The sequence below is a fragment of the Puntigrus tetrazona genome, chromosome 22 (genome assembly GCF_018831695.1).
Source record: "Puntigrus tetrazona isolate hp1 chromosome 22, ASM1883169v1, whole genome shotgun sequence".
Taxonomy (NCBI): Eukaryota; Metazoa; Chordata; class Actinopteri; order Cypriniformes; family Cyprinidae; genus Puntigrus; species Puntigrus tetrazona.
The window spans coordinates 12,385,062-12,397,748 of NC_056720.1; the positions used below are offsets into that span (position 1 = coordinate 12,385,062).

A 12,687-nucleotide genomic window follows, 5' to 3' on the forward strand; every position below is an offset into this window, starting at 1 on the left:
ATGAAGAAAGGTAAACCAAAATAAACACATTTTTTTCAGTCAATTCTTTATTTTTATTTTTTTTTCCCACATCAAGGCCTTTCGACACACATACAGGGTGCATCCTAAACTATAGCACGACACAGCAAGACTGTTTTTCAACATATAGTGAACTATTGATTTTGTAAACAGCTACTCTGTGACATTTCTTTGCCCCCAGTGCAAACTGTAGTTATCTCAGATTACTGGAAGTCTCTCTAAAGCTAATAATTGCATCACCTACACGCATTTAAGCTTTAGGGGACAGATAATAAGTTTTGCAATTGCTAGCTTGCACATTTCCCGCTTTTCTCCGTTTCTTGTTCAGTCAAGGCTGACAGTAAAAGCTTTCTCGCTCCTTAACTCGCGAATTATAGTGTTATTTTCTACGGCACGCATGTAAACAACAAACCCCTAACCTTAAGAGACCCCGAATAATCTTTTCGCACCGTTTGTGCCACATACATGAATGACTCTGACCATATGGTTTTGATAATTGTGCTTAGAGGAGCGCAACCGTATCTGGCCGATATTTTTAAGGACTTTTCTTTTTATAAGGGAAACAGCGGGCAAAACTATCCCAGAAAAGTTCTCCCATCCCTCAAAAAGTGCGGCAACTAAGCCCAAACTTCCCGAAATATCAAACCACAGTAGCATGCTGATTTGTTTCCGTATGCTATCTTATTTTTAACGGTAATATTAGAAAAACGTGCGTCTTTAACGCTTCGTTAATGCTTTTAAAGCGCAACTCCGTTCGTTTATGTTTATATTTCAAACGCTTTCATCGTTCCACATCCCACCGAACGCTCGCGGCCCCTCGGCGCTTCCCACCGCATGCTTTTGGATACTACGCGTGACGCGGTTGGTTTAAAGAGCGTTGATTGACAGGCGCTTATCCAATCAGAAGCCGGCATGAGGTCGCGTATCGGCTTCACAGGCGGGCGCTGAGCCAACTCGCAAAAGTGCCACGACTCCAAAAGTCAGCGGCGATTCTTTATCACTGTGAGTTTGACCGCAGGTAAGCGCATGCTTTTATCATTCTTGTGTGTTTTTTTCACCACCAAAGCAATAGTCTCTAGCTTTTTTTTGTTCTTTTTGTCAGTCTGACTTACAGTATTCTTGAGATTTTCCCGGTTTAGCTTACTTGCGTTTGAAAATAATTTGCATTCTCGAGCAGTTTGAACCTGATGCGATCTGATCCCCAGCGTTTTTCTTCTGCGCGAGAGTACGTTTTCATTCACTTTTATAGATTCGGACTTTCTTTTTACGTCTCGCTTCGCTTTCTGGCTTTGTGCGCGTTTGAATAGCGGGATTGTTTGCCTTGTGTCTTTTGCATCTGATTTAAAATAATAAAATGCTTTCATTCGTGTGAGTGCCTTTAACACGTCCTTTAACACGTAACAAGCATGCAAAATGCCCGTTCACCTTCACGTTTTTACGCACTTTCTTTTTGCCTTTCATTGTATTCTTCGTGAAAATGTATCTAATATTAATATTTTATTAATGTTTCCGAGGCTTAAGTGGCAGAGACAGTTAAAAAAATTGTTTAACAAACCAAAAAAATGGTTATATCGGTGGATGTTAGCCCTACTTAGTTTAATACGTTTTAAAGACCGAGCAGTACAGATGGAATTCCTTTGGCAGTTATTATGTAACGTCAGCATTGCTCCTGAAAGGGTTAATGGTCGGCATAGGAAAGCAGCCCCCTTTCATTCAGATGTGGAGTATGTGTCCTGCATATAGGAACTCTGCATTTCCTGTCTGCCAAGTCCTCTCTCTGCTGGCCGTCACATGTGGATCCAGAATTGAGATCATTTCGGGAAAATATTATATGCCTTATAAATACCATTGTAATTGTTTAACGCCGTCTCGTATCATCACTGTGCATTCCTTAAGGATCTTCTATAAAAACAAAGCGGTTTCATAAATTATAGAGCGCATGTTAAGTTATGTGCTAAAAAAAGAGTATTTCAGTCCAGTCAGCTTTCCCCCCTTACCTGAGTGCCTGATGAGACATTAAGAGACCCTCTCTATAGAAATTCCAGGCAAGTGTTGCACAGGCTAGAGCAAACGTGAAGTTGGGGGAAGGTTATTGTGGTCTGCTGCACACAGACCTGTCCCCTGGACACTGAATGCCTGACTCTCTGTGTAAGAGAGAGTGTTGAGGAGTGTATAGTCTCTGTTGCGTGTTGCATAACCTGCACTGGTAGGCAAATGTTATGCAGTCGCTGGTTTTAGTGAAAATAACTTTTCTCACATTTTGCAAGAGGAAGAGATTTGTCTCGAGGGAAAGGCGTCTTTTTTTTCTTTTCTTTTTTTTTTTACTGCCGTCCATTCAGCACTGTGCAACCAGGTGTTTTTTCTTTGGGTACAGTTCTTAATTATTCATCTTTTTTTTTTTGTCCTTTCATGTAAACTGAATGCATGAATGCTGACACTCAACCAAGCGGAATTAATAACTTGTAGGGGACAAAGATTCTTGGATCGTTTTTTTTTTGTCAGTAACTAACTGATGATGCTGCATCCACATATGTAGGTGACAGTATCAAGTCCAAACAGCCAATGTAACAAAACGTGTGCATCTGTGTGAAAATAATTTTTTTTAAAGAATATTATGTATTTAGTAAACACATCTGCAACTGAACAGAACTTGATTGAGACATTTATTTGTGTAAATGTTAGAATGTACAAATGCATGAATAATATCAGCATTTATTTTTATGTCTTCCAAGAAACAAGAAGTTCTTGTTTAAAATGGTTCTTGGAACATGTTTAAAATGCTGGGATGTTGTTATTAACATTTAAAGAGTCAATAACATTAAATAGCCCTTATTTGCATATTTGTAGGATCAGGATTAGGAAGGACGGAACTGAGCAAAGATGGACGTGTACGACCCTCAAACTCTGGGAATTGTGGTGTTCGGTGGCTTCATGGTGTTCTCTGCCATTGGCATTACCCTTGTGTCAACTTTTTCAATGAAGGAGACCTCTTATGAAGAAGCCCTGGCCAAACAGCGGCAAGACTCAGGCAAGATCCATTCCCAACGCTCTGACAAGAAGAAAAAGACATCTGAAAAGAAAAACAAGGCCAAGAAGAAGGAGGAGAAGCCAAATGGGAACCTTCCAGAACCTGAGCCTATCCTTGAACCTGTGGTTGAGAACAGTGAGCCTAAAGCAGTACCCCAAGTTGAACCAGAACCCCAACCTGAACCTGTGCCTGTACCCAAGCCAGAACCTGAAGTTAAACCCAAGCCAGCTGTACCTGAACCAGCTCCCAAGATTGTGGAGTGTCCTGTCCCTCCCACTGTAAGTGCTGTGGCCCCAGTTGCTTCTTCCCCCAAGGAGAAGAAAAAGAAGAAGGTGGCCAAGGTGGAACCAGCTCCTGTCAAACCTGTGGAGGTACCAGAAGTTATAGTTAAGGTGGAGCCGGTGGTTGCAGAGGTGGCTGTGAAAGCAGCAGTCGCCCCTGAGGTTACTGCTCCCCTTAAAGCAGAGGAACCCAAAACTGAAGCTCCATCCAAGAAGAAGTCTAAGAAGAAGGCTGAACCAGGTGAGTATCCTTTGGACATAGCCATCTAGGATGCTCAAACTTGCACTCTTTGCCATAACCTCACCAGTCTATCCTAATTTTGAATTTCTTTTTAAGTTACTTCTGTGGAAACGGTCAATGTCCCCCAGCCATCACCATATAAAAATCTGGTCTCCAGTTTGAATAGTGCATCTTTCAGTGAGTCAGAGACCCAGAAACTCTTTGAGATCATCAGCAAGAAGGCAGGAAAGGACTCTTGGCAACTGGTACAAATTCTACATCTGGTCAACCACTAAAACCCCTGATACTTGTCTCTTTTTGTTAGCACTCATATCTCTTTCATTCGTATTTTGCAGGCATCTCAGAAGGGTGACCCATTGGCTGCACTGAAGAAGCAGCTGGAGGAGAAGGAAAAGCAGCTAACCGCTGAGCAGGGCAACGTAGCCGCAGCCAAGACCCGTGTTAAAGAGCTTACCAAGGTGACACCTGCAAGCGTGCATAGCTAAATAAATGAGGTTCAAACTAGTTTCTACTCATGATCAAGCTTCAGAGCAAGGTCTTGAGTGACTGCTGAAAACAATCTTTTGTTGGTCCTGGGGCAATGTTGAGCTGGCTATCCAGGCTGTTTCCCTGCCTACAATGCTTTAGATGGTGAGAGCATCCCTACAACTCTACAGTGGACAAGTGTTGTGGAAGATGGATGGATGGAGCAATGTTCAAAATCTAGTTCTAACACTGTCCCCATACAATAACCTTTAACTACTTTAAAAACAGAAATATAGGGTGATCACAAGCAATAATAAGGCCTTAACTCTGACCCTATCCCCTCCCTATTTTGAAAATCTGATTGGTTGATAGGAATGTTGTCCAAGGACTAAAATGACATTGATCCATAACAATGATAATTTGCTAATTTGACATTATTTTTGAGGGTCTTGATGGTTAACTGGTTAACTCTGGCTATTAGGAGCTGAGTTCTGCAAAGAGCAAGATGACAGCCACAGAGACCCGCATGAGCTCAGAGCTGAGCAACCGAGGCCAGGAAATTGAAGCTCTTCAGGCTCGTATGCAGGCATCCTACCAGGAGCATGTCAAAGAGACACAACAGCTCAACAGCAAGGTCAGACGTCACCAGCCTTGTACATTTTCCTTCTCACTATGCTGGGTGTGTTATCAGGTTATTGAATGTTTTGGTTGTGTCTGTGGCCACAGATCCAAAACCTGCAGGAGCAGTTAGAGAACGGACCCAATGCTCAGCTGGCCCGTCTGCAACAGGAGAACTCCATTCTTCGAGATGCCCTCAATCAAGCCACTAGCCAAGCCGAAAGCAGGTATTCTGAGAGTCCTTTTATAACAGTACATTGTAACCAATGAAGTGTAAAACTTTGGAGTAACCTTTTCCACTCCCCTGTGGACATGTAGAAGATATAATAACAATTTCGACTGGTCGATTCTAAACCGGTTGGGGAAAAAATCAATAACCTGAGCAGAACGAGCCATATTTAGGAACCAGAGACCTGAGCATGGGTTTATTTGAACTGGACCATCTATACAACCCAAACTAGCATTTAACATGCATCAAAGTATAAAATGTATTCTCTAACCATTCATTTTATGCAAATTGGTGGCTATTTTACGCACACAGGCAGAATGCAGAGTTGGCAAAGTTGCGCCAGGATTGTGTGCGTCTCAACCGGGAGCTGAAAGAACGCACAACCGCTCAGCATACCGAAGAAGAGCGCAGGAAGTCTCTGGAAACCAAGATGGCAGCTGCCGAAGAACAGTTAGCACAAACAAAAGTAAGCCCTGACCTCTGACCTCTTTTCTGTTATCTCTTTTGAGGTGATTGTGGTCTTTGTACCATGATAATTCTGACTAGGAATTTCACCATACATGCAACCTTTAAAAGCAGGCCTGTGCTTTTTTGTGATGCCTTCCATTTCTCTCTGGACTTTTTTTCTGTTTGTTTTTCTCTGTGTGGGTGGGTTTATTAAATGTAAACTACCATGGTTAAAACTCCCATATTTTTTGATATTAAAGTGACAGTTTACTAAAAATGTAGATTCTGTCACCATTTACAGTTTGTTGGTCCAAACCTACATGACTTACATGTCTGTGTTTAGGCATCCCGTGTGGAAGCAGAGCAGGCTCTGCGGAAGAAGTTGGATCGTGTCAATGAGGAACTCCGCGAGACTCAGCAAGGCAGCACTACCCTTCAGGCTCAAGTAGATGCAGCAAAAGGGCAAGCCAAGACTCTCAACGGTCAGTACACACAAACACACGCATCTTCTTTTAGCTCCCAGATGGAAACAGTGAGATATTTTAAAGGAGCTATATTCTATTTGTAGCATTTTATGTTTTTATGACTTTAAGGCAGAAATTACTTCTTTTTACAGAACTCCAGGAGCGAATGCATTCCACAGAGAAAGAGCTGAAAGACAGATGTGAAGAGCTGGAGATATTGAAAGCACAGTTGTCACAGACAACAATGGTTACTGAGGAAAAGCCCTCTGTGGAGGTAGAAGCAACAGCACAGGCTGAGATCCAGGTACAAATATTTGCTTCTTTATGATACGGTTGCCTTTGCAAAGCACCAACACCAGGTCCATATGAATGAATGAAATTAAAAATGAATGAATGAAAAATAAAACCATTCTCCCCTTTTTTGATTCTGTACAGAAGGAGGTTGAACAGTTGAGGAGCAGGTAATGTGAACTTCAATTCAAATGACTGAATCACTACATTTAGTGCCATTTTTTTATATTCAAAGTTTAATGGTATCATGAGTATTTTGATGCATTTGTTTGAAGCCTAAAAGAGAGGGAAGACCAGCTGACATCACTAGAGGCAGAGTTTAATCAGCTGAGGGAGGAGCTTGACACAGTAAAGAGAACTCAGGCCGAGGAAACTCAGAATAGGTATGGTCTTTGATCTTCAATTGAAATGATTTTCGAATTAAGATGGAATTTATCACATCTGCTGTTACTAGAACTAGAACTCTCTAAACTCTGATCCAAACATTTACATGTTTTTCAGGGTAAATGAGGCCGACACTCAACGGAGAGAATACTCTGCAGAGATCGACCAGCTTAGAACTAGGTATGTAATGCAACTGATGTAGTCTTTAAGTATATTTTGTCTACAATTTGGATTTAAGTTTTTCTCTCTATCAATCAGTCTAAAAGAAAAAGAGGATTTGGTGGCATCTCTACAGGCTCAGCTGGAAAAGATGGCAAGTTTGGGTGGATTTTTTTTTTTTAATATTTGCATGTGCGTAATACATGTTCATTGATTTTATGATTGTATATCAACAGGGTGATAAAGCTGAAGCAGAGCCGCCATTTGAGAAGTAAACTAGAGATTTTTAGTTTTTTTTTTTTTGTTAGTTCATTTAGATATTTGCCACTTTTTTTATGCTTGTGATAATAACATTTTGTTTTTTTTGCTTTTAGTCTGGAGAAGGACGCACACATGATCTCACTGGAGGAGGAACTTCAACAGCTTAAAGAAGAGATGGAGAGAATGAAGGCCAAAAGCAATGTGAGTTCATCTCTACTTTACCCTTCCATCTGTACTTATCCAACTTGTCCATATCCACCTGTCTGTCCCTTTACAACTACCTTTCTCGTTATATCAACCCAACACATTGGTCCATGCTATTTGCCATCTACATACCTACTTGTCCATCTATATCTGCCCGTCCGTCCAACTGCATTACTACTTGTATCTATCCAACCTCTTAATCTATATTTACCTGCCCATAAAATCAATTTGATCTCTATATCTACAAAACTTTTCAGTCCATATTTACCCAGCCTGTCTGTCCATAAGTACCCAACATGTTTAAATATAAACCTACGTATCTATCCATATATACATACCTACAATATGTGTCTGTCCATATCTACCCAAACCGATTATTTCTACTTCTCTGTCAATTACTACCTATACATCTGTCTAAATGTACCAAACTTGTTGGACTGACAATGTCTACTTGGTCTGTTTGAATATATATACCCAGCCTATACATCCCTATCTACCAAAACTATCCATATAGCTTCTCATTTATCCATTTCAATCGAACTATTTATACGTTCTTATCTACCTAGCCAGTCTATTCATATCTACCCAAACTGTTTATATAATTATTTGTCTATCCATTACATGCATCTAAATATACCTACTACATCTTCATCCATATCTAATTATCTTACTGTTCATATCTACCCATCATGTTGATCTGTCCATATCTACCCAGCTAGCGCATTCATATCTACCCAAACCCTTTATATATGCCTATGTCTTTATATGTCTATATCCATTTCTACCCTATTCATCTAGCTGTATCTACTCCATCTATAACTATCACTTCTTCCATAACTATCTTACTGTTCATATCTAGCCAGCCCATTTGACCATATCTACCCAACTAGTTTGTGTACATGCTAATTCATCCATATCTACCTATGTGTCCATTCATGTCTACTCAGCTTATCAATCTATATCTGTCTAACCTTTTTAACCGAGCTTGTTTGGCATTACCTACCCAACTAGTTCATATGTACCTACTTGTTTATCCATATATACCTACCTATGTGTCCACCCACATCTACCCAGCCTATCTGTCCATATCTAACAAACCCATTCATATTTATCTTCTTATCCATTTATTTCTTCTTACCTGTTTGTAAACCCATATCCAGGCAGTCCAGCCATATCTATTAAACTTTTTCTTTCTCATCCATCCAACCAAGCCTTCATTTCAACCCACCCAATATCTATCAGCCATGCTTAACCACCTCTCTGTCTACATCAACTCAACCCATCTGTCCATCCATATCTACTCACTCATTTGTCCATATCTACTGTATCTATGCATCACATCTGCTCTACAGATCTGTCCCTATCTAACGTGAAATATCTGCCAGTTCATAACTATCTATCCATCTTGCATCTAATTGTGGTGCGTCATGTGTACAGGAACTGCGTGAGAAGAACTATGCTGCGGTGGAGGCTCTGTCTGCTTCTGAGAGGCTGAGTGAAGAAAGACTGAGCCAAGCCAAGGCCGCACAGGTAACCCAGACATACACACTCACACTATAAACACACACTCAATTGTATATCTGCACTATACACAAAAACCATGAAGAACAAGGTGTTCATTATCATCAAAGTTCTGTAGTTGGCTAAAACTGCTACTTTCGTGTAGCATTATTCAGTTTCATTTGGTGATCAAAGACGCATTGTGTGTGTGTGTGTGTGTGTGTGTGTGTGTGTGTGTGTGTGTGTATAGAGTGAAACTGAGCAGCAGCTTAGCTCTTTCCAGTCAGACACCAGAAACGCCTTCCAGAAGCTCTTCCCTCACATCAACGTAGAAACACAACAAGTAGGAGTCTGCCTTTTTTTGTAATAAAGGAAAAACTGGCAAATTTACCTATACCTACTTGAAACCTTAACTTAAATGCTTGTGTTGTAGTCGAACTGGCTGGAAGCATTCACACACGAAGCACAGAAGACTCTGACACTCAGTCAACAGAGTCCAGCAGAACAGCTCAACACTGTGTCAAGCTCAGATTCAGCGGTAAGAGATCTTTTCTATGGGCACAAACCTGCAATCCACAAGCCTTTCCTCTTCTCATGTCTCATGTTCACATATGTCAGGATCTGCAGCAGAAGCTCGCTCTGTCAGAGGAGAGCCAGAAGTCACTCCAGGCCGAGTGTGAACAGTACAGATCTACTCTCAGTGAAACGGTACAGTGACACACACATAATTTCACAATAAAACATCTAGAAGTGTTGTTTTTTTGCTGTAAAAAGCTGTGGCTGTAGAATAAAACTAAAAATGCTAAACTTGCACAAAGCCCTGACATTAGTAGACCATTAGTAGAAGGTGTTTTTTTTATTTCGACATTATAAATGTTGTTTTATACAGGAGAGCATGCTGAAAGTTCTGCAGAAGAGTGTGGAAGACGGCGAGATCGTGTGGAAGTCGAAGATTTCAGATGCTGAGCAGCAAAAACGGGCGGTAAGAACATCTTTCTGGATTTGTGTGACCTTTTACAACGTCTAAGAAGTGGTTGTGCTCAAGTTGTATGGATCTCCCACAGGCCCTGGATCAGGTGAAGGTCCTAGAGGAGACAATGGAGAAGATGAATGTGGAAAGACAAGACACGGATCAGGTGCATGCCTATATTTAGAACTGTTCTTCAGTTTTGGTGACTTGTTTTTGAGAAATAAGTTGAGAAATGCAAGAGAAACTTCACGCTGATCTAACAGCGCATGTGGTTTCTCTGTTCGCTGCAGCTGAAGGGGCAGGTGATGCTTTTAGAAGCACAGCTGGAGAAACAACTGGAGTCCTTAACCGTCAGTCAAACGTACGCAGAGGAGATGTCTGAGGTAACTCACTCACTGACTGACTCTTGTTGTCCCCCCAACCCCCTCCCTCATTTTAAACAGAAATGTAAACTTGAAAAAATTTAATTATAAATTTTAATGTCTTTGTACATTTTAACATATATTTATAAATTAAACATATAATTTTTATTAATTTAACATATAATATTAATTAAATATTGTATTAAAACTATTAAAGTAGACTGTTAATTTTGATAAATTTGATTTTAAGTTATTATTTTGGTTTTGATTTTTAATTTTAAAATTAAATGGTTAAAATGAAGAATTATTTTTTTCCATTATACTACAAATTTTATTATAATATAATTACTGTAGTATTTCTATATTTCTAAGGTGCCATTTTTCACAGGGTTATCTTTCTTATTCTCCTCAGCTGAAGGCAATGCTATCAGACACTCAGGTCCATCTGCTATCAGCTCAAGCAGAGGCTCAGCAACAGAGAGCAGAACTTGCATTGGTGAGTTTGACCTCAGTTTATCTCAGGTTGAACACGTGGCTGTCTACTTTGAGTGACCGCTGTGCGTTACAGGTCAAGCAAGAGCTACAGGAAGCGACTCGACGAGCACAGAGCGACGAGAGCTCACAGTCCATTCAGGTCAATACCGGTTGTGCGTGTATTAACCGCGTCTGTTTTCATTTCCCAGTGTGTTTTGTGCATCCTGTGTTCTTTGTCTTTCATAAAAGCCTGTTGGTGAAGGAGGGTGTAGCATGTCTTGTGTATTATGCACTGCCTGGCCTGAAGACAGCTCTCTAGCATGCTTTTTTGTTTTTGCACACGTGTACATGTATATCCTGTTGTGTCCCGCTGTGTGTGGGTATTGTGATCTGATACTCACCCATGTCTAATTTTACAGGTGAAGACACAGCTGGAGGAGGCAACCAATAAACTGCAGACAGAAGAGGACATTCGGCTGCAGGTTGCAAGCGACTATGAACAGGTGATTCATTTTAGAACGCTGTTTGGATTCTATTCATGCTGGATGACAATCTAAATAATTTTTGTGGTTTATATTACAAACATTTCACTTAAGGTTAACCTAAATTAAGTTTTTTTTTTTTTTTTTTTTTCATTTTAATTGAAAATGTATGTAGATTTATTTTAAATTAACTTTTGTATTAATTTAATTTTTATTTTATGGTTTTTAGGTGAACAGAATTTTTTTACAAAGTTTTTATTTTTACTAATTTTGATTAGTATTAAGGCCTCTTATTTAGGTTATTTTCTTTTCTTATTGATTTCCGTTTTTATTGAATTTATTTAGATTATTATAAATTAATAATTTCTTTTAATCAACTAAAAATATATAGTTTATAGTACCCATATGTAGTAAAAATTTATATAATTTAATTTATATAATGTCAATATTTAATTAAATGTATTTTTTTTTAATTTGTTATTTTTATTATACATTATCACAATTTTTTCATATAATTTCCATTATATGTAAATATACTTACAAAAAAATAAAAAAATAAATATATATATATATATATATTTAGTTTCATTTTCGTTTACATATTTCAGACTCAGAAGTGCGTCAGGGATCTGGAGGCTCAGTTAGAAGAGTTGAAAGCTGCTGGAGAAGGACCAGCCGAAGAGCTAAAGGTTCCTTCAACACATCTTCGCCACCTTACATTCAAACCAGCGCATACAGGATCTCCACTCTCTAACTGTGTGTGTGTGTGTGTGTGTGTCCGTGTCCGTGTCCGTGTCCGTGTCCGTGTCCGTATCAGGAGAGGCTGGAGAAAGAGAAGAAGCTGACGCGAGACCTGGGCCAGGCAGCCGCTAAACTTCAACAGCTCCTCAAGAGCACTCAAGGAGAGCTGGACCAAGAGAAAGAGACCGTGAAGAACCTGCAGGAACAGTTACACGGCAAGGTACATTATAAAAAACCAAAAAATATATGGCTTTCAATCTTTCCTTAGCATATATGTAATAAGGAAACAAGTAAAATCTACATTTTCTTTCTTTTTTTTTTGTCAACAGGAAGCCGAAGAGTCAAAAGAAGGGACGTCTGTTTGACAGAATAAACCCTGCAACCCAAGTGCCTTAATTGTTCTTATGCATTATTTACTTTTGTATTCTCTGCGACTGTAGCGAATATGCTGACTGTTATTAGCCAATGAGGATTGTTGAGGGAGGAAGCGTAACAATGTATTTGTGACTTTTGTCATGAGGTGACCGCACACATCTAATAAAGTTTAAACACGGCAAAACCGCTAGCAGTGTTAAAAGAGAGCCGTGCTCGAGTGAAAGACACACGATGATTTGTGCAATCGCTCTTTTTATCTTTTGTTTGCATGCTCTCACGAGGGTCAAAGGAAGGAACATTTCATAACGCAACAATGCAACACAGCCTACTGCACACTTGTGGTCGGCTGGTAACAAATGTGATGATTATAATAATAAAGTATATACTTTGACTTGTGGGTTGGTGTTTTCTTTTTAATTAATTTACATTTATCAAGTAGATTCACCTTTGGCTACTATTAAAAAGTTTGGGGTCGGTAAGTAATTTTTTATTTTATTATAATTTTTAAAAGAAATTAATATTTATTAAATTCATTAAATCTATTAAAAGTAACAGGGCATTTAAATTATTCTGTTATACTATTTTATTTCAAATATTATTATTATTATTAATAATATTCTACTATTAAAAAGTTAATAGTTAGTAAATTTGTTACATTTTTTAAATGAAGTAAAGGAATTTAGATTATTATTC

At 39.2% G+C, this 12,687-nt stretch overlaps 1 protein-coding gene across 2 annotated transcripts; it reads left to right on the forward strand.

The window, feature by feature from the left end:
* Positions 1-928: 928 nt before the first annotated feature.
* On the forward strand, positions 929-12,385 carry rrbp1b (ribosome binding protein 1b). Of its 2 annotated transcripts, XM_043223562.1 has the most exons (28): positions 929-1,036; positions 2,866-3,568; positions 3,665-3,813; positions 3,904-4,026; positions 4,515-4,667; positions 4,760-4,878; positions 5,193-5,346; positions 5,671-5,809; positions 5,944-6,095; positions 6,227-6,252; positions 6,358-6,465; positions 6,584-6,646; positions 6,725-6,779; positions 6,862-6,896; positions 7,000-7,087; positions 8,528-8,620; positions 8,841-8,933; positions 9,024-9,128; positions 9,209-9,298; positions 9,480-9,572; positions 9,655-9,726; positions 9,851-9,943; positions 10,335-10,418; positions 10,491-10,556; positions 10,816-10,899; positions 11,487-11,567; positions 11,696-11,839; positions 11,949-12,385. In XM_043223562.1, the coding sequence occupies exons 2-28, from the start codon at positions 2,899-2,901 to the stop codon at positions 11,982-11,984; spliced, it is 3,168 nt and encodes a 1,055-aa protein (XP_043079497.1). In that variant the 5' UTR covers positions 929-1,036; positions 2,866-2,898; the 3' UTR covers positions 11,985-12,385. The 2 variants fall into 2 exon arrangements, with proteins under 2 accessions (XP_043079497.1, XP_043079499.1); XM_043223564.1 differs by lacking the exon at positions 10,491-10,556.
* The last annotated feature ends 302 nt before the right edge of the window (positions 12,386-12,687 follow it).

Bases quoted from the DNA above. Each gene is read 5' to 3' on its own strand.
- rrbp1b (XM_043223562.1), top strand. From the start codon at position 2,899: ATGGACGTGTACGACCCTCAAACTCTGGGAATTGTGGTGTTCGGTGGC. The intron at 4,879-5,192 runs GTATTCTGAGAG...TTACGCACACAG, and splicing joins ACTAGCCAAGCCGAAAGCAG to GCAGAATGCAGAGTTGGCAA. The intron at 9,299-9,479 runs GTACAGTGACAC...TGTTTTATACAG, and splicing joins GATCTACTCTCAGTGAAACG to GAGAGCATGCTGAAAGTTCT.